Raw genomic sequence first — 20,104 nt, 5'->3', positions numbered from 1 at the left:
GCGCCATTGTACGAGGATCTACCCCTAAGTAGGTAGGAGGCAGACTGCCTCCCCTGTGTATCTATCACTCTCAGTGCCATCATGGGGGGGGCCCCCAATTTCGGGACAGCGTGGGCTCAAGGACCAGCTGCTTTGGAGAATGTGCAGGGGCCCCCCCAATGCAGCTGGGGCCCCTGGGGTGTGCCCTCTCATTAGGACAGCTCTGAACCTTATAGGAAGTTACATAGGTTGAAAAAAGGTTGAAAAAAGACACAAGTTCATCAAGTTCAAGCATAAAAAATAAAATAATAATAATAATATTATCATACAATCACATATATCCAATTCTATACCCACAGTTGATCCAGAGGAAGGCGAAAAAGTTAAAGTTGCATTTTTTTTTTTCTAACAGTCAAACATTCCGTCTATCGGAGGAACTAAATGAAGAATTCTAGTACGCTGCCCGTCCCGTTAAGTCAGTTTTTTTTTTCTCCGGTGAAGCAGAACTAATGAATAGGATTAGCAAGTCTCTTAAGTCCACTGACTCGGCAGTATGTGGCGTACGGGATCGACTACCGATCGGTGAAGCCTGGAGTAGAGAGTTTACGTTCTTTTAAAGGTCTCCTTCTATACGTAACCTGTGAGGCTGTAGCCGCTATTCTCTACCTTGGGGTTGGGTCCTTTGTTGGACGTCACCGTCCTGCTCCTCTGGTACTTGCTATAAAAGCCCTGCTCGGGCTCCCTGCGGGGGCACGAAGCGCATAGGATGGCGCCGCCCACCACGGAGAATATCGAAGACATGATGCCAAGGTACAGGGCCGACCCGATCTCGTACCTCTGGGCGTCCGGGAGCAGCGGGTTGTAAAAGTCGGCCAGGATGGTGTGCAGGTTCCAGCAGATGGGCACCATGCAGATGACCCCGCCTAGGACGAATAAGGCGCCGCCGGTCACCGCCAGTTTGTCCTTGCCGGGGTTCCCTTGGTTGAAGATGGTGCACTTCATGCCGAAGACGGAGAGGAGGGCGGAGAGGCCAGAGACCACGCAGGAGGTGATCATGAGGGCTTGGGCGGCTTGGGTCTCCGGCGGCAGACCCAGCATGGAGTTGTAGATGTCGCACTGGGTGATGCCCGTGCTGAAGACGGCGCATTCCATCCACAGCCCCTTGTTGAAACCCACGGCCGTCACGATGCTGGCGCCGATGTAGGAGCTGACCTTCCAATCGGGAAGGAGCGTAGCGATGACTGCGCCCAACAAACCCAACAGCGCCATGAAATAGCCCATCATCTGCAAGCCGACGGACGCCATTTTTGTTTTTTTGGGGGGGGGCTCTACTTTTCTGGTCCAAGTAGCTACCCAGTCTTTTTTCAGGGTTCCATAGCTGAGCTGGATCCTCAACCGAGGAGGAGGGGGTGGGGGGGGGTACGTCCTAACGAGGCAAAGGCTTTCTCCACCGATGTTTTCAGAGGTCTTTATGCCCGCAAAGCGTTTCTGAAGATAGAACGCGACACCGGGTTGTGGTTCCAGCTGTTGGGATTGGATGTCATGCTGAGTCCCAGTTTCTACTGAGATTAATCGTGAAAAGGTAAGAACACAGAAGGGGAAGAAGGGGGAGGATGTGGAAAGCAGAAAGGGGGTTGGCTGAGGGTTAAATATTCACCAATACTGACGGATTCAAAGAGTGCCCCTTGACCGTGTTATCTATGAAACATAAAAAAAAAATCATACGGACCCCCCGCCGGGTGCTGTGATCTCCTGCCAGCCAAATCTACCTTCATTATGCAACCCGCTTCCAGTGTGCCGCCGTATTGCCCGCGCAGTATCTCACCCCAGCTGCCAATGTTCTCAGCACCGCGCAGCCTTGTATTGCAACACGGACCTGACAGTGAACAAATAAAAGAGTGTGAAGTACAATAAACAGGGCTGCTTCTAAGTCATACGAGGCTAAAAAAAAAAAAAAAAAAGTGGTCTATCGAGCCTGCCCCTTCGCGCATGTGTGTGATAGTATAGACCTATAGGGCTAGATTCAGAAAGACTTAAGACGGGCGTATCAGTAGATACGCCGTCGTAAGTCCGAATCCGCGCCATCGTATCTTTAAGCGTATGCTCAAATTGAGAGACGCTTAAATGTTGCTAAGATACGACCGGCGTAAGTCTCCTACGCCGTCGTATCTTGGGGGTGCATATTTACGCTGGCCGCTAGGTGGCGCTTCCATTGATTTCCGCATAGAATATGCAAATGAGCTAGATACGCCGATTCAGAAACGTATGTGCGCCCGGCGGATTTTTTTTTGCGTAGTTTACGTTAGGCTTTTTCCGGCGTAAAGTTACCCCTGCTCTATGAGGCGTAGCCAATGTAGACAGCGCCAAATTTTCCGTTGTTTACATCGTTTGCGTAAGTCGTTCGCGAATAGGGCTGTGCGTAAGTTACGTTCACGTCGAAAGCATTGACTGTTTGCGACGTGATTTCGAGCATGCGCACTGGGATACTTTCACGGACGGCGCATGCAGGTAAAGCCCCTTTTTGCGATTCGGCACTGCGTCGCTTTAACTGACAATTGCGTGGTCGTGCGGCGTGGCTCCCAAACAAGATTGGCGTCCTTTTTTTTTTCCACAAATAGAGCTTTCTTTTGGTGGTATTTGATCACCTCTGCGGTTTTTTTTTCCCGCTATAAACAAAAATAGAGCGACAATAAAAAAAAAAAATTCAATATTTTTAACTTTTTGCTATAATAAATATCCCCCCAAAAATATATAAAAAACATATTTTTCCTCAGTTTAGGCCGATACGTATTCTTCTACATATTTTTCATTAAAAAAAATCGCAATAAGCGTTTATTGATTGGTTTGCGCACAATTTCTAGCGTTTACAAAATAGGGGATAGTTTTATGGCATTTTTATTAAAAAATATGTTTTACTACTAATTGCGTCGATCAGCGATTTTTATCATGACTGCGACATTATGGCGGACACATCGGACAATATTGACACATTTTTGGGACCATTGTCATTTTCACAGCGAAAAGTGCTATAAAAATGCACTGATTACTGTGAAAATGACACTGGCAGTGAAGGGGTTAACCAGGAGGGGGCGCTGTAGGGGTTAAGTGTGTCCTAACAGAGTGTTCTTACTGAGGGGGGGGGGTGTGGCTGTGCGTGTGACGTCACTGATCGTCGTTCCCTATGACAGGGAACAGGCGATCACTGACAGCCACACTAGGAAGAACGGGGAGAGGTTTGTTTACACTCGCCTCTCCCCGTTCTTCCTCTCTGTGACTCGATCGCGGGACACCGGCGGCGATCGGGTCCTGGGGGTGTGGTCACGGAGGCAGGGTCGCCATCAGGAATTATGGGGCCCCTTACACAGCTTCAGGCATGGGCCCCCTGGAGAGAACCGGGGGGGGGGGGGCTGCCGTGAATTGAGACGCAGGGGGGGGTGCCACAAATTGGGGGGGTTGCCCTGGGGACCTCTGGGCCCCTTACAAATAAAATAATAGAAATAAAGAAAAAAAATATATATATATATATATATATATATATATATATATAAAACAGAATTATAAAAAAAGGGGCCTTTAATAAAAAAATAATAAAATAAATATATTAAAAAAATGTAAAAAAAAGTTTATAAAAAAAACCCGGGCCCTTTAACCACTTAACCCCCGGACCATATTGCTGCCCAAAGACCAGAGTACTTTTTGCGATTCGGGACTGCGTCGCTTTAACTGACAATTGCGCGGTCGTGCGACGTGGCTCCCAAACAAAATTGGCGTCCTTTTTTCCCCACAAATAGAGCTTTCTTTTGGTGGTATTTGATCACCTCTGCGGTTTTTATTTTTTGCGCTATAAACAAAAATAGAGCGAAAATTTTGAAAAAAATGAATATTTTTTACCTTTTGCCATAATAAATATCCCCCAAAAATATATAAAAAAACATTTTTTTTCCTCAGTTTAGGCCGATAAAAAAAATCGCAATAAGCGTTTATTGATTGTTTTTGCGCAAAAGTTATAGCGTTTACAAAATAGGGGGTATTTTTATGTCATTTTTATTAATATATTTTTTTTACTAGTAATGGCGGCGATCAGCGATTTTTTTTTTGGTACTGCGACATTATGGCGGACACTTCGTACACTTTTGACACATTTTTGGGACCATTGGCATTTTTATAGCGATCAGTGCTATAAAAATGCATTGGATTACTATAAAAAATGCCACTGGCAGTGAAGGGGTTAACATCAGGGGGCGGGGAAGGGGTTAAGTATGTTCCCTGGGTGTGTTCTAACTGTGGGGGGGGGGGTGGCCTCACTAGGGGATGAACAGAAGATCAGCGTTTCCCCTGCTGACAGGATCAGCGTTTCCCCTGCTGACAGGACCGGGAGCTGTGTGTTTACACACACAGCTCCCGGTCCCCGCTCTGTAACGAGCGATCGCGTGTGCCCGGCGGCGATCGCGCCCGCCGGGCACACGCACGGGCGAGCGGGGGGCGCGCGCGCGCGCCCCTAGTGGCGGCTCAAAGAGCCGACGCCCGGGAGAGCCGACCTGCCGCCGTAGAATGACGGCGGATGGTCAGCTAGTGGTTAATAAAAAAAAAAAAAACATTTTTTTTTTAAAAATAATGTATAAAAAAAAATATATAAAAAAAATAAATAAAAAGATTTATTTTTTCTAAAAGAAAAATAAAGGGAGGGTTGCCATGCGGGGCCCTGTTGACCTCCGGTCCCCTGGGGATCTCTGGGCCCTTTAATAAAAACAAAAAAATATATATAAAAAAAATAAAACACTTTTTTTATAAAAAAAAAAAATGTTTTATAAAAAAAAAAAAGGGGGGGGGGTTGCCATCCGGGGGTCTGGGGACCTCAGGGCCTTTTATTAAAAAGGAAAAAAAAGAAATAAAAAAATTATATATATTTTTTTTAAAAATGTATTTTTATAAAAAAAAAAAGGGAGGGTTGCCACCCGGGGCCCTGTGGACCTCCGGGCCCCTGGGGATCTCTGGCCCTTTAATAAAAAAATAAAAATAAAAAAAATTTATAAAAAAAAGGGGGGTTGCCATCCAGGGCCCTGGGAACCCCCCTGATGGCGGTAAAAAAACGTTTACCGTACCTTTACAACCCCTTTAATCACACAAATACATAAAATTCACATATGGCCAATTGATGTGAAAAATAGGGGTTCCCATATGTATGAATTAGTCTATAATATAAATATACATAAAAATACTAATTAAATCATATACATAAATATATAGATACGTAAAACAATGGAGCAGCAACAGAACTGCTTCCAAGTTCAAATTGCACCAACCCACCGTGCGCCAGATTCATGGAGCAAAAATCGCGCTTTACACAGGAGCGAGGTACCACGGACCGCTTAGGCTCTGAAGAAAGGGGTGCGACCCAGAAACGCGTCGGCCGATGAGCAGTTTGGGGTACCGCCCGATCCTCTTGCCATCAAGTCCTTGATTGGTTGCCAGAGGTTACAGCATATCATTACCACTTACTGACTGGTTGCTAGAGGTTACAGCACACATTACAGCTCACTGATTAGTTGCTAGAGGTTACAGCACATGACTTCTTCTTGTTGATTGGTCCCTAGAGATGACTGTACAGTAATAGTGCTCACTGATTGGTTGCTAGAGGTTACAGCACACATTACAGCTCACTGATTGGTTGCTAGAGGTTACAGCACATCATCTCCTCACTGCAGAGGGGCATAATATACTTATGAATGCCGCCTTTATTTACATATGAATGGCGCCGGCCCCAGCTATTTACATATGAATGTTCCCGTTATTTACATATGAATGACGGTTATTTACATGTAAACACAGGGGGCCAGATTCAGGTAGATCTGCGGCGGCGTAACGTATGGCATTTACGTTACGCCGCCGCAAGTTTTACGGGCAAGTGCTTGATTCACAAAGCACTTGCCTGTGAAGTTGCGGCGGCGTAGCGTAAATCCCCCCGGCGCAAGCCCGCCTCATTCAAATGATCCGGGTAGGGGGCTGTGGATCATTTAAATTAGGCGCGTTCCCGCGCCGAACGTACTGCGCATGCGCCGTCCGTAAAATTTCCCGACGTGCATTGCGGTAAATGACGTTGCAAGGACGTCATTGGTTTCGACGTGAACGTAAATGGCGTCCAGCCCCATTCACGGACGACTTACGCAAACGACGTAAAATTTTCAAATTGCGATGCGGGAACGACGGCCATACTTAACATTGGATACGCCACCTAGGGGGCATGTTTATCTTTACGCCGCGTATCTCTTACGGAAACGGCGTCAATTTACTGCGACGGGCAAGCGTAAGTTCATAAAAACGGCGTAACGACTCATTTGCATATTCTACGCCGACCGCAATGGAAGCGCCACCTAGCGGCCAGCGTAAAATATTGCACCCTAAGATACGACGGCGCAGGCCGTCGTATCTTAGGCATGTTTAAGTGTATCTCAGTTTAAGAATACATTTAGACATACGACGGGCTTAGATTCGGAGTTACGTCGGCGTATCTGCTGAGAATCTGGCCCAGGGTCTGCAGGTGAGTCATCTGTACACAACAATAGGGCAGAGCTGGGCAACATTAGTAGAAGCACTTCACACTGAGATATCAGGACACAGCACAGGACTAAAACTTCAAGGGACAAGGGAATTTAAACTGGGATAGTTGGCAAGTATGGGGCAGCTGATTTGGGCCCCTACAACAATGACAGGGCTCAGGGCAGCTGCACCTTTGGCCCTGCCTTAAAGACGGCCCTGTATGTGACACTAGGTCCACCAGGTGCCCAAGCAAAGACAGCCTGTTAGCACTGAATGCAATGGAACATCTGAACAATTGCGGAATGAAAGGGTGCAACCAGGTCGTGCCATGGAGGTGAGAAAAATATTTGGTTAAAGCTATAATTTTATTTCGAAGGTATGTCTCACCTTGAATAAAGCTGCCATACTGGAGTTCTGTGCCAGTGGAATGTCTTAATCCTTAATCTTGAATAAAAAAACACTCATTTGAGATCCATGCCAGAGGAATGTTTAATCCCTTTTACTCTCTAATATGGAAGCTTCCTGCAAAATTTCACATTATTATAGTTACATTCATAACTATTTCTCACTCTAAACCAGTGGCGGTGCGTCCATAAAGGGCGCAGGAGCGCTGCCCCCCCTCTCTCCTGCTCGCCCCCCCTCTCCTGCTCACCCCCCCTCTCTCCTGCTCGCCCCCCCTCTCTCCTGCTTGCCCCACCTCTCCTGCTCGCCCCCCCCTCTCTCCTGCTCGCCCCCCCTCTCTCCTGCTTGCCCCACCTCTCCTGCTCGCCCCCCCTCTCTCCTGCTCGCCCCCCCTCTCTCCTGCTCGCCCCCCCTCTCATGCTCACCCCCCCCTCTCCTGCTCGCCCCCCCTTTCTCTTCTGCTTGCCCCCCCCCTCCTGCTCCCTCACATAGATAGATTCATGCATTGCATAAAATGTATTATTATTACATTATTATTTTTTATATTATTAATTATTTATTATATTATAATTTATGATTTCGTGTTCCAAACTTTATCATACCCGGGATGTCTACTAGACTCTTGTTTGCAGGCCTGTCGCGAAAAGGCAGGCAAACCAAGCAATTGCTTGGGGCCCCCCGAGCTGGCCCGGGGGGCCCCCAAGCAGGGCCCTTGCCGCGCTTCCTATAAATGCTGCAGCTGCCTGAGCGCTCTATAGAAAGCCTCAGGTGGCTGCAGCCCTAGCTGCCTCTCTCGTCACTTCTTCCCCCTTCCCCTGTAGCGTGGCCGAGCTCCTCTTCCTTTCTCCTGTCAGTCCGGCCGGGTACCGCGCGGTACAGGAGATTCAGTTTCCTGTTCCTGAGTGCTCACTTCCTTTCAGTCCGGCTGGGTACCGCGCGGTACAGGAGATTCAGTTTCCTGTTCCTGAGTGCTCACTTCCTTTTAGTCAGGCTGGGAACAGGAAACTGAATCTCCTGCCGCGCGGTACGATAGGGAAGGGGAGTAAAAAGAACATAGGGAGAGAGGGGGGGGAGTAAAAAGAACATGGGGGGAGTTAAAAAACATAGGAGGGGGGAGTAAAAAAAACATGGGGGGGGGAGTAAAAAGGACATAGGGAGGGGGGGAGGGGAGTAAGAAGGACACAGGGAGGGGGAGTAAAAAGAACATGGGGGGGGGAGTAAAAAAAACATAGGGAGGGGCTGTAGGCTTTGCGTGCGTGCGGGGTGGGGTGGGGTGGGGGGGTCTCCATGTCCATTTTGCTTGGGGCCCCCAAATTCCTTCAGACGGCCCTGCTTGTTTGGACATATTTAAGTGAGTTATTCCTAAGAATTACAGGCCTACAATATAAAGCAAGACATTTCCATACAAAACAATGTACCGCTTTGAAATTCAAAAATACTGACATAATCAGATGGCCAGAGAGGTTAAGGGATGTCCACCTACCTTTGAACACATACATAGGTGTGCGCAGCCTATTGCATTAGGGTGTACACCCCAAAGCTACAACACATATGCGTTTGACATATTTACCGGCCTCTTCCCCGCTCTCTATCCTGAAACAATGGGAGAAAAGGGGAGCAAGGGAGCACATGAGGGACCCAGGCAACAGAAGGAAGAGGAACAGGGAAAGGAAGGGTGGCATATATTAGTACCGATCCCCTATATTTTCCTCCTGTGGCAGCTGAATGTTGACAAAAGGGAGAGGAGGAAAAGCTTACTTTCAGCTGCTGCAGGAGGAAAATACAGATCGGTTCCACTAAATTCCACCCCTGCCACCTCACCTGTCTAGGTTCTGAGGGTTGGCAAGGAAGGATTGTGGTTTACTTGTCACCTGTCCACCACTGACAGGTTTCCAACCCCAGAATTAGGGTGTGCCCAGGCACACCTGGCACACCCCTTGCGCACGCCTATGAACACATAGGATGGTATGATGATCAGGTGTCCATAGGTCTTTGAACATTTAGGTAGGTATCATCATTGGGTGTCAATAGACCTTTGGACATATATGTGGGTATGATGGTCAGGTGTCCACAGCCTTTTGGTGCTAGCACCCACTGCGTCCCTAGTAACCAGTAATGTCATGGGGATTCCCTGCCCTTTGGACATAAATGTGGGTATGATGGTCAGGTGTCCACAGGTCTTTGGACATTTAAGTAGGTATCATCATTGGGTGTCCATAGACCTTTGGACATAAATGTGGGTATGATGGTTAGGTGTCCACAGACTTTTGAACATATGGGTGTGTAGCTTGGCAAGGTGTCCACAAACCTTTGGTGCTAGCACCCACTGCCTCCGTAGTAACCAGTAATGTCGTGGGGATTCCCTGCCTCTTTGCTTAAGGGGTATCCACCTACCTTTAAACACATAGATGGGTATGATGAAAAGGTGTTCACAGACTTTTGGATATATAGCTACAGTTGTGATCTGTTTGCTTGTAATTAATGTCTGTGTATAAAAGGTCAATGAGTTTCTGGACTCCTGACAGACCCTTGCATCTTTCATCCAGTGCTGCACTGATGTTTCTGGATTCTGAGTCATGGGGAAAGGATCTGCGGGAAAAGATAGTATAGTATGAACTGTATGAAACAGGAAAGGGATATACAAAGATATCCAAGGAATTGAGAAGGCCAATCAGCAGTGTTTAAACTCTAATCAAGAAGTGGAAAATGAGGGGTTCTGGTGAAACCAAACCACGGTCAGGTAGACCAACTAAAATTTTAGCCACAACTGCCAGGAAAATTGTTTGGGATGCAAAGAAAAACCCACAAATAACTTCAGGTGAAATACAGGACTCTGTGAAAACATGTGGTGTGGCTGTTTTAAGATGCACAATAAGGAGGCACCTGAAGAAAGATGGGCTGCATGGGCGAGTCGCCAGAAGAAAGTCATTACTACGCAAATGCCACAAAGTAACCTGCTTTCAATATGCCAAACAGCACAGAGACAAGCAGGGGCGTTTTTATGGGTGGGCTGGGGAGGCTGAAGCCCCGAATGGGTCGATGAAAAGCCCCAAGTCTCGGCCATCACTGATGTTTTGGGGGATGTGTGAGCTACAAAGGCACAGAAAATTTGGTCAAAATTGGTAAGATGAATGCAGTATGTTATAAAAAATACTGGAGGAACATTTCATTCATCAGCCAGGAAGCTGCGTATGCATGGGACGTACTTGGACATTCCAACATGACAATGATCCAAAAACACAAGGCCAAGTCCACCTGTCATTGGCTACAGCAGAATAAAGTGAAGGTTCTGGAGTGGCCATCTCAGTCTCCTGACCTCCATATCATTGAGCCCCTCTGGGGGGATCTCAAACGTGCCGTTCATGCGAGACAACCCAAGAATTTACAGGAACTGGAGGATCTATGCCCAGAGGAATGGGCAGCTTTACCACCTGAGAAGATAAAGAGCCTCATCCACAAATACCACAAAAGACTTCAAGCTGTCATTGATGTTAAAGGGGGCAATACACGGTATTAACTGGGGTATGTAAACTTTTGATCAGGGTCATTTGGGTAGTTTCTGTTGTCTTTATGATATAAAAAGTGTAAGCACAGTTGATTGATAATAAATGGCTTCAGCCAAACACTAACCATGAGAGAGAGAAAAGTTTTTGTGTTATCATTCATACTCTCTGAAAAATGGCCAAGAAATCATAAATTTTGCCCCAGGGTATGTAAATTTATGAGCACAACTGTAGGTATGATCCTTGAGTGTCCACAGACCTTTGAACATATAGGTGGGTATAATGATCATGTGTCCACAGACCTTTAGACTTATAGATAGGCAGGCCCAGATTTACTGCCTTTGCCGCCCCGAAGGCCGGGTCCTTCGATGCCGACCCCCCTCCACACACACACACACACACCATCACATAGGGGGCCTTCATCCAGACCGGCCCAGGGCACAACACATCAGGGTACAGTGCACATCAGGGCACGGTACAGAGCTCAGCACATCAGGGTACAGAGCCCAGCACATCAGGGCACGAGGCACATCAGGGCCCATCAAAGCACATCAGGGCACACCACATTGAGGCACAGCACATCGGGGCACATCAGGGCACGAGGCACATCAGGGCACAACACGTACAGGGCACATCAGGGCCCATCAAAGCACATCAGGGCACACCACATTGAGGCACAGCACATCAGGGCACGGGGTACAGGGCACATCAGGGCGCGGGGCACATCAGATCACATAAGGGCACATAGCATATCAGGGCATGGGGCACATAGCACATCAGGGCAAGGGGCACATCAGGGCACAGGGCACATCAGGACATGGGGCACAGGACACATCGGGGCATATAGCACATCAGGGCACGGGGCACATAAGGGCACATGGCACATCAGGGCAAATGGCACATCAGGGCACATTGCACATTATGGGGCACATCGTTTACCAGCCAGCATGCAGAGTAGCGCAGGAAGCGTGTGTAATAAGTTCTCTCTCAAGTCACTCTGCTCCCCGGCGGCCCCTCCTCTCTTCTCGTCCATCCCAGGTTTTGTCACAAGCAAATGGGGATGGACGAGAAGAGAGGAGGGGCCGCCCGGGAGCAGAGTGACTTGAGAGAGAACTTATTACATACGCTTCCTACGCTACTCTGCATGCTGGCTAAATCTTGATCTACCCATCAGACGCCAGCTGTCGGCGATTGACGGGTATATCCGGTGCCGCCCCTGCACCCACTGTCGCCCTGAGGCCTGGCCACGGTGGCCTTGTCTGGAATCCGGCCCTGTAGATAGATATAATCATTGGGTGTCCACAGACCTTTGGATATATAGGTGGGTATGGTGGCAATGTATCCACAGACCTTTGGATATATAGGTGGGTATGGTGGTAATGTATCCACAGACCTTTGGATATATAGGTGGATATGATGGGCAGGTGTTCCTAGACCTTTGGACATATAGGAAGGTATGATCATTGGGTGTCCACACACCTTTAAACATATAGGTAGGTATGATGGTCAGGTATCCCCCTACCTTTTGGAAATATAGGTGGGCATGGCGTTTAGGTGTCCACAGACCTTTGGACACCTAGGTGGGTATGATGATCACGTATCCACAAGCTTTGCTCCTATATTGGCCTTTTCCAACGAACGTCTGATCCTGGAATGATCATAGGTCATCTATCTGGCAGACATAAAAGGAAAATCCCTTTATTCATATTCATAGCAGACTGAATAATTATTGCTGTCTCATACAAATCTGAACCATGTAATCATGGTAACAAATACCATGGCATTATCTGACCATACTCCCTCCATAATCAAATATACAGTTATTCGGAAACATCGTGTGAATTAATATCCGCTTTTCTTATCGTGCTTCTAGTTATTATTTAATGGACTAATCAGTTAACAACATGATCTAGGCTGGGTTCACACTATCTTCGCATGCGGCTCACAGCAAGGGTCCGGTGCGTCCCCGTTCACCGGTTCAGGTCCGATTTTTTGGATGAAGTCGGACCTGAAATGGACCAAAAGACGCATAGGACCCCTTTGCAAATTCGCACCGGAGCCGCAGTGGCGATACATGAACCGACTCCATAGCGAGCCGATCAAAATCTCATGCTATTGCGAATTGGATGCAGTGAACATCCAATTCGCAATAGTGTGAACCCAGCCTTATTGTTCTTGGAATATCCAGCCCATTGAGATTTTTGTCAACATTTAGATAAACTTGTCTGGCAATAGTTCTAAATATGATTATAGAGGAAGGTAAAAGAATAGAGCACCCACAGTGTTCCCAGGAGCCAACAAAGTTGTTGGAAATCCCTGCCACTTTGCTTAAGGGGTGTCCACCTACCTTTGGACCTATAGGTGGGTTATAATGGTCAGGTGTTCACAGACCTTTGCACATATAGGTGGATGTAATGGTCGCGTGTCATGGTCATGGGCAGGTGTCCACCTATCTTTGGACATATAGGTGTGTAGGATGGTCGGGTATCTACAGACCTTTGGACAAATAAGTGGGTATGATGGCTAATTGTCCACCTATCTGTGGATATATAGGTGGGCATGATGGTCTGGTGTCTACTGATCTGTGGTCATATAAAATGAATATGATGGTCCTTTGGGCACATAGGTGGGTATATTGATCAGGTACTCACAAGATATTCCTCCTATATTGGCCTTTCCCAACAAACGTCTGATGCTGGAATGATGAGTGATCATTTATCTGGCAGACATGATTATCATGTGTCCCCAGACCTTTGGACATATAGGTGGGTATGATTATCATGTGTCCACCTATCTTTGGACATATAGGTGGGTAGGATGGTCAGGTGTACACAGACCTTTGAACAAATAGGTGGGTATGATGGCTAGTTGTCCACCTATCTGTGGATCTATAGGTGGGTATGATGGTCGGGTGTCTACAGACCTTTGGACAAATAGGTGGGTATGATGGCTAGTTGTCCAACTATCTGTGGATCTATAGGTGGGTATGATGGTCGGGTGTCTACAGATCTTTGGCCATATAAATAAATATGATGGTCCTTTGGACACATAGGTGGGTATTTTGATCAGGTACTCACAGAATTTTCCTCGTATATTGGCCTTTCCCAACAAACGTCTGATCCTGGAATGAACATATAGGTGGGTATAATGGCTAGTTGTCCACCTATCTTTGGACATATAGGTGGGTATGATTATCATGTGTCCCCCGACCTCTGGACATATAGGTGGGTAGGATGGTCAGGTGCACACAGACCCTTGAACGTATAGGTGGGTTTGATGGCTAGTTATCCACCTATCTGTGGATCTATAGGTGGGTAGGATGGTCAAGTGTACACAGACCTTTGGACATATAGGTGGGTAGGATGGTCAAGGATGGTAGGATGGTCAGGTGCACACAGACCCTTGAACGTATAGGTGGGTTTGATGGCTAGTTGTCCACCTATATCTATAGGTGGGTAGGATGGTCAAGTGTACACAGACCTTTGGACATATAGGTGGGTAGGATGGTCAGGTGTACACAGACCTTTGAACATATAGGTGGGTATGATGGCTAGTTGTCCACCTATCTGTGGATCTATAGGTGGGTAGGATGGTCAAGTGTACACAGACCTTTGGACATATAGGTGGGTAGGATGGTCAAGTGTACACAGACCTTTGGACATATAGGTGGGTAGGATGGTCAGGTGTCTACAGATCTTTGGACATATAGGTGGGTAGGATGGTCAGGTTTACACAGACCTTTGAACATATAGGTGGGTAGGATGGTCAGGTGTCTACAGACCTTTGAACATATAGGTGGGTAGGATGGTCAGGTGTCTACAGACCTTTGGACATATAGGTGGGTAGGATGGTCAGATGTACACAGACCTTTGAACATATAGGTGGGTATGATGGCTAGTTGTCCACCTATCTGTGGATCTATAGGTGGGTAGGATGGTCAAGTGTACACAGACCCTTGGACATATAGGTGGGTAGGATGGTCAGGTGTCTACAGACTTTTGGACATATAGGTGGGTAGGATGGCTAGTTGTCCACCTATCTGTGGATCTATAGGTGGGTATGATGGTCTGGTGTCTACTGATCTTTGGTCATATAAAATGAATATGATGGTCCTTTGGGCACATAGGTGGGTATTCTGATCAGGTACTCACAAGATATTCCTCCTATATTGGCCTTTCCCAACAAACGTCTGATCCTGGAATGATCATAGGTCATCTATCTGGCAGACATGAAAGGAAAACTATTTTATTCATAATTATAGCTGATTGAATAATTATTACCGTCTCATACAAATCGGAACAATGTAATCATGGTAACAAATACCACGACATGAACTGACCATACTCCCTCCATAACCATAAATGTACAGTTGTAGTCAGCGTCTTCCCTCGTGATATGAGACAACCCTAACGACCAAGACCTGCGGTGTGCCTTGGCCTAGCTGGTCGGTACGCCTAAAAGAGGGCATACCCTTAGATAAGAGAATGATAATGACTGATGTCTGAAATGAAATGAAAATATTAAATGAAAATGAAATGAAAAGGGGGGGACGGGAGGGTGGGTACCAGAAGCCAAGCCGACGAGGGACCTGCAGGAGGAGGAGAGATTTATACCTCCCAGACTCCTCCTACAAATCCAGGCTAGCCTGCGGCCAGCCTTCTGACTTGTAGTCAGCGTCTTCCCTCGTGATATGAGACAACCCTAACGACCAAGACCTGCGGTGTGCCTTGGCCTAGCTGGTCGGTACGCCTAAAAGAGGGCAAAAAGACACAAATGTAGGTAAGTAAAGAACTTTATTGCATGGATACCATTTAGTCTAACAATGAGCCAAACGCCCTGCTAACCTCCGTACAGGGTTCAGGAATGTATCTACTGTAGCAGGAGGACCTCCAGCGCCCCATGTGTTTGATAATATAAGACGGGACCCCCTGCTTGGAGGCTGCGGATGCTGCCCCGATCCTAAACGAATGCCCAGAAAAGCGCTTTGGATCTAAACCTAACTTGGCCAGTAAAATCCTAATATGCGAAATGAATTGTTTCGAAGTAATTGGCCGTGTAGGAAAGGGGAGCAGCGGGCTACTTGGAGGAGCGCCTGTGAACAAACTGAAAAGCGAGTCAAGCACTTCCACCGGGCACCAAGTACTATTGGTACGGTAGTACTTGACGACAAACCCCTGTCCTGTCTGCCTAGTCTTATTATTGGGTAGCTGTAATTCAAAATGTTCAGGAAATCTGGTGAGGCTCCCTCTGAGCAGAACAGGCGCCTGACCGCTGGCCTGGGATACTTCTCCGGGGCGGAGAAACCCGAAGAAGCTGAGATAAATAGCTGCTTTGAGAACCAGGCTAGGACCTGCACCAAAAGGGGAAAGAGACAGTATGTCCGACATGTCACGGAAAATCTGACCCGTAACCGGTTGCCGAGACAACTGAGACCTCCCCTGTGACTTCTGAATCCCCTTCAGCATGGCTTTCAGCGGGTGAGCAGCAAAAATAGACGGAGTGTCAGGGGAGTGCAAGGACCAAAAATGCTGAAAGCCTGATAAATAAATCTTAATAGTACTGGCAGACAAACCCAAGTTACTGTGGCAATAAGCCACAAAAGACATGATGTACTTAATGTCTCTGGGGCAACTGCACGGATATACCGCCATAAACCTAAGAAACGTCTTCCAGCCCGAAGAATACGCTCTCATGGTATTCCTGGACAAGGACCTGTTGGCCAGCTCAACAGCCTGCGTCCAGAAATCATTCAATCCATGACCAGCAGCGCGAAAGGGGGGACTGGCTGCCCCGTCCGTTCTGCCACCGGATGCTGTAAGAAAAAATGAGGCATGTTTAGCCGGGATAAGGCATCCGCTGCACCATTGAGCTCCCCACTAATAAACTCCCCACGAAAATGAAATTTGTACGTCAGACCCAGCCATGTTAATCTACGCACAAACGACATGATCAGCAGAGACCCTGACCTTCCCTTATTGACAATATTAGCTGTAGCCAAATTGTCAGTAACGAAAGTGACAGTGTGGCCTGACCACCCTGGACCCCAAGTGACTGCCGCTGCCAGAATCGGGTAGATCTCGAACAAGGCTGACGTTAGAGAAAACTTCGGCAGCTGAAAAACCTCTGGGGGCCAGCGACTAGCCAGCCACTCCTGACCACAAATAGCCCCAAAGCCGACCGACGCGGCGGCATCCGAGAACACCCTGGGTGAACAATCAGACGGCTGTGGAATGAACATGGAAATGCCATTCCAGTTGCTCAGAAACCGATCCCACATGATAAGATCGGCTTGGGCATCAGCTAGAAGCCTGACAGCTGAGTCAGGATCCTGATACTGCGGGAAAAGGGCCAGCAGTCTGGACACAAAAGCCCTACCCTGAGGAATGATCCTCATGGCGTGGTTCAGCATCCCAAGAAGCGACTGCAGTTCTTTCTTGGAACAGACCGGGGATCGGACAAACATCCGAACTGTCTGGCGTATCCTATCCAGCTTCTCCAGGGGTAGACTAGCCACCATAAGCTGGGAATCAAGCGTGATTCCCAGAAAAGTGATGACCTTAGTCGGCCCTTCCACCTTATGGGCGGCTAAGGGGACATTCAACTCTGAAAACAGCTCAGAGAGCACCTGCAGATCCCTGGGCAGGACCTCCGGGCGTTCCAATAGTAGAAAATCATCCAGATAATGAATCACTTTCTGACACCCCCTGCAATTACCCAAGATCCAGTGAAGAGCCTGGGCAAAGATGTCAAACAGGTAAGGACTGCTTTTTGACCCAAACGTTAACCTGGTGGAAAAATAGTATTGACCACGCCATTTGATGCCGTGCCATTGCCAGAGAGTAGGACGTATCGGAAGCAGCTTGAACGCATCCGTGATGTCTGCTTTGGACAGCCAAGTGCCCCGGCCTAACTGAATGATATGCTGGATAGCCAAATCTACCGAAGAGTACTTCAGAGAAAACTCTTCCGAAGGTATGAGCGCATTGAGGCTAGGGATATGTGAAGAATGAGGCGCGGACAAATCATAGATTAACCGATATTTATTTGAAAATTTTCCACAGACTACCCCAATGGGGCTGACCCTCCACATACAGAAAGGTGATGCCGAAAAAGGCCCAATTAGGAAACCCTTGGCCACTTCGGTCTGCAACAATTCGTCCACGATTGCAGGATGACTCTCTGCTGACCTCAGATTCCTACATTCGAAAGTCTCGGTGGGAAGAGTTATGAGCCCAGTGTGAAAGCCTACAGAAAACCCGTCAAACAGGAACTGCCTGACCTCTGGGGATGGGTGATCCTTCAGATGCTCCCCCAACAAGAAAAAATTTACTTGGCCTAGTCATGATGCGTTAAGTGGCTTACCCAGACAAGCAGTTTTAGGATGGGCTCTAAAACAATTGGCGCACACATGCAAAAGTCTGCACTGGTTGTAATTGCAACTTGTGTAGTTATAATTGTTACATAACTGCGCTTTACCAAGATACCGTACAGGCCTGCCCAATTTATCTACCTGACCTGTACTGCCAGAAAAACCACCTGCTGCCTGCTTGGAGGTTCCCCCGTGACTGGCAGGTTCAGGATTTGGACACCAGGCTGTGGTATGGGAAGACGACTGGCAGCTGGCACACACGGGCGATTTTTGGTTGGCAAAATGCCTGCAGAATAGTTCCATGTCGATATTGGCCCAACATATGACAGCCTGGAACTGGGCCCATGTAGCCGCCACCTTAGCAGAGAAAGACCGATGATAGTCATAAAAAGTAAAACCCCCATACTTGTGTGCCAGATCCACCACTTTGTGTAGGTACAGGTCAAACTCCTCCCTCCTACCCGGGCTGACTGAGCAGATGACGTCTCTAAAGATGCCAAAAGCCAAGACAAACTCCGGCACGCTGAGCTTGCGGTTAAGCCTGGGGTCTTTGGTTTTGAGCACCACCGATACTTCACCACAAGCAAACGATTTGTTCTCGGTGACATCCTGGGTAGCTATTAGCAGGGAGGCCAAATTAACGTCCTTCCCTTCCAAAATATCCTTTTTGATATTTGCCGGGATGAAATGGGCCGGGGACACAGAAGGTAATGCAGCCCCAGGTGACGGAGCCGCGGAAGGCAATGAGACATTACCTGGCGGGTCAGTGGTTGATGGAAAAAGTACTGGCGGAACAGGGGCTGGCGGAGCAGGGGCTGGCGGAGCTGGGGCTGGTACTACCGCACCAACTGCGCGAGCTTCCATCACCTCCATCCTGCCCTGCAACTGTACCATGGATGTGGAAAGTGTATTCAACACTGCATTGATCTGAATTAAGGAGTTATGAACAGACGCGTGTTCTGCGCTGGTGGACGGCAGTGATTGGGACGGAGATGGAAACAACAGCCTGAACAGCTCCGCTTTCCTAGCCGAAGCTGCGAAAGGAATGCCCTTGCGCCGAAGCTCCGCCACAAGCCTCGGGATAGTCCAACTCCTCAATGACGGTGTGCTGCCATGCTCAGACCCCCTACGAGAGGAAGGTGGGATGAGAGAGAATTCGTCGCTCTCCGAGACGTGAGACATGACGATATCTATGGGAATAGAAAAAGATACAGACAATAACACGCAACCGTACCTCCCTATGTGCCAAACTACAACCGTGTGTGACAGACCAAATAGCGCGTGAACTAAGATTAGTGACCAAATCCTTAATGTAAGAAATGAATGAGCCCGAGAAACCTGTCGCGCCAAGACAGGCAATTAAAAACGAAAGACTCAGGGCTACAATACCCACAGACCGTGGTGGGTAAGTATGTAAGAACTGAATGATCGTGCAGTATAACGTATGGTGTACAGGCGAGAAGATTGTGGTCTACCAATCACTTAACAAACGCAAACCTCAGCCTGTACGGGTCTGAAGACGTGACAGACCCTAAAATGTACTAAACCGAGCCCCTGTGGAAGAAAAAGGGGGCACATATACGAACCTTGCTTTAATAGCGTTTACAGCTGAACTCCACCTGAAACATTACAAGAACAAGCAGTGAGGTAACTGTACGATGGTTGCGAACAGAAATGAAACGTGGGTGGAACTGACACCCAGAACAGCAACTGTGACCACAAAGGCCCGTATCCCCGCAGCCGTTGGCGAGAAATGACATATAACAATCCCAAAGACCACGACATAACGGCAGATGGAACGACATACCTAACTGCTTTGCAAGCCAGACTTATGGCAGATCACCGTGACTGACAGCCATGCGAACGCATGACCGCTTGTCCTGTTAAGTATGACCGACAACTGCATGACAGATTCCCATGACTGAACGCATGAAAGCAAGCCATGATGAATTGCATGCCTAACCAACAATGACCGGCTTGCGTGACAGCCTACTGAATAGTGACAACCACCTGACGGATTAATCGTGACAAATCGCATGACGGATCTATCATGACAAAAAACGCCTGACGGTTTACCCAACGCATGACCGACCTACCACAACGAACGTATGACAGACTTATCATGACAAACGAATGACAGATTTTGAAACAAAACAATGACAGATTTGACATGACACAAACGCAAGACAGACTACACTGACAAACGCATGACAGGTTGCAACATGACCACGTAAGATGGCTGACACGAGATCGCATGATCGGCTGAACGAGAATCGCATGATAGGTAGCAACGATAATCGCATGGCAGGCTGCC

General features: G+C 47.8%; 1 protein-coding gene across 1 annotated transcript; it reads right to left on the bottom strand.

Annotated features, from left to right (window-relative positions):
* Window positions 1-315: 315 nt before the first annotated feature.
* CLDN2 (claudin 2) lies at window positions 316-1,708 on the bottom strand. The gene has a single exon (XM_040325096.1). The coding sequence runs from the start codon at window positions 1,282-1,284 to the stop codon at window positions 607-609; it is 678 nt and encodes a 225-aa protein (XP_040181030.1). The 5' UTR covers window positions 1,285-1,708; the 3' UTR covers window positions 316-606.
* Between the last annotated feature and the right edge of the window lie 18,396 nt (window positions 1,709-20,104).

This window comes from Rana temporaria, chromosome 9 (genome assembly GCF_905171775.1).
Source record: "Rana temporaria chromosome 9, aRanTem1.1, whole genome shotgun sequence".
In the NCBI taxonomy this organism is placed as follows: Eukaryota; Metazoa; Chordata; class Amphibia; order Anura; family Ranidae; genus Rana; species Rana temporaria.
The sequence above is the reverse complement of the archived record's forward strand: the minus strand, read 5'-3'. Positions and strand labels throughout refer to the sequence as shown.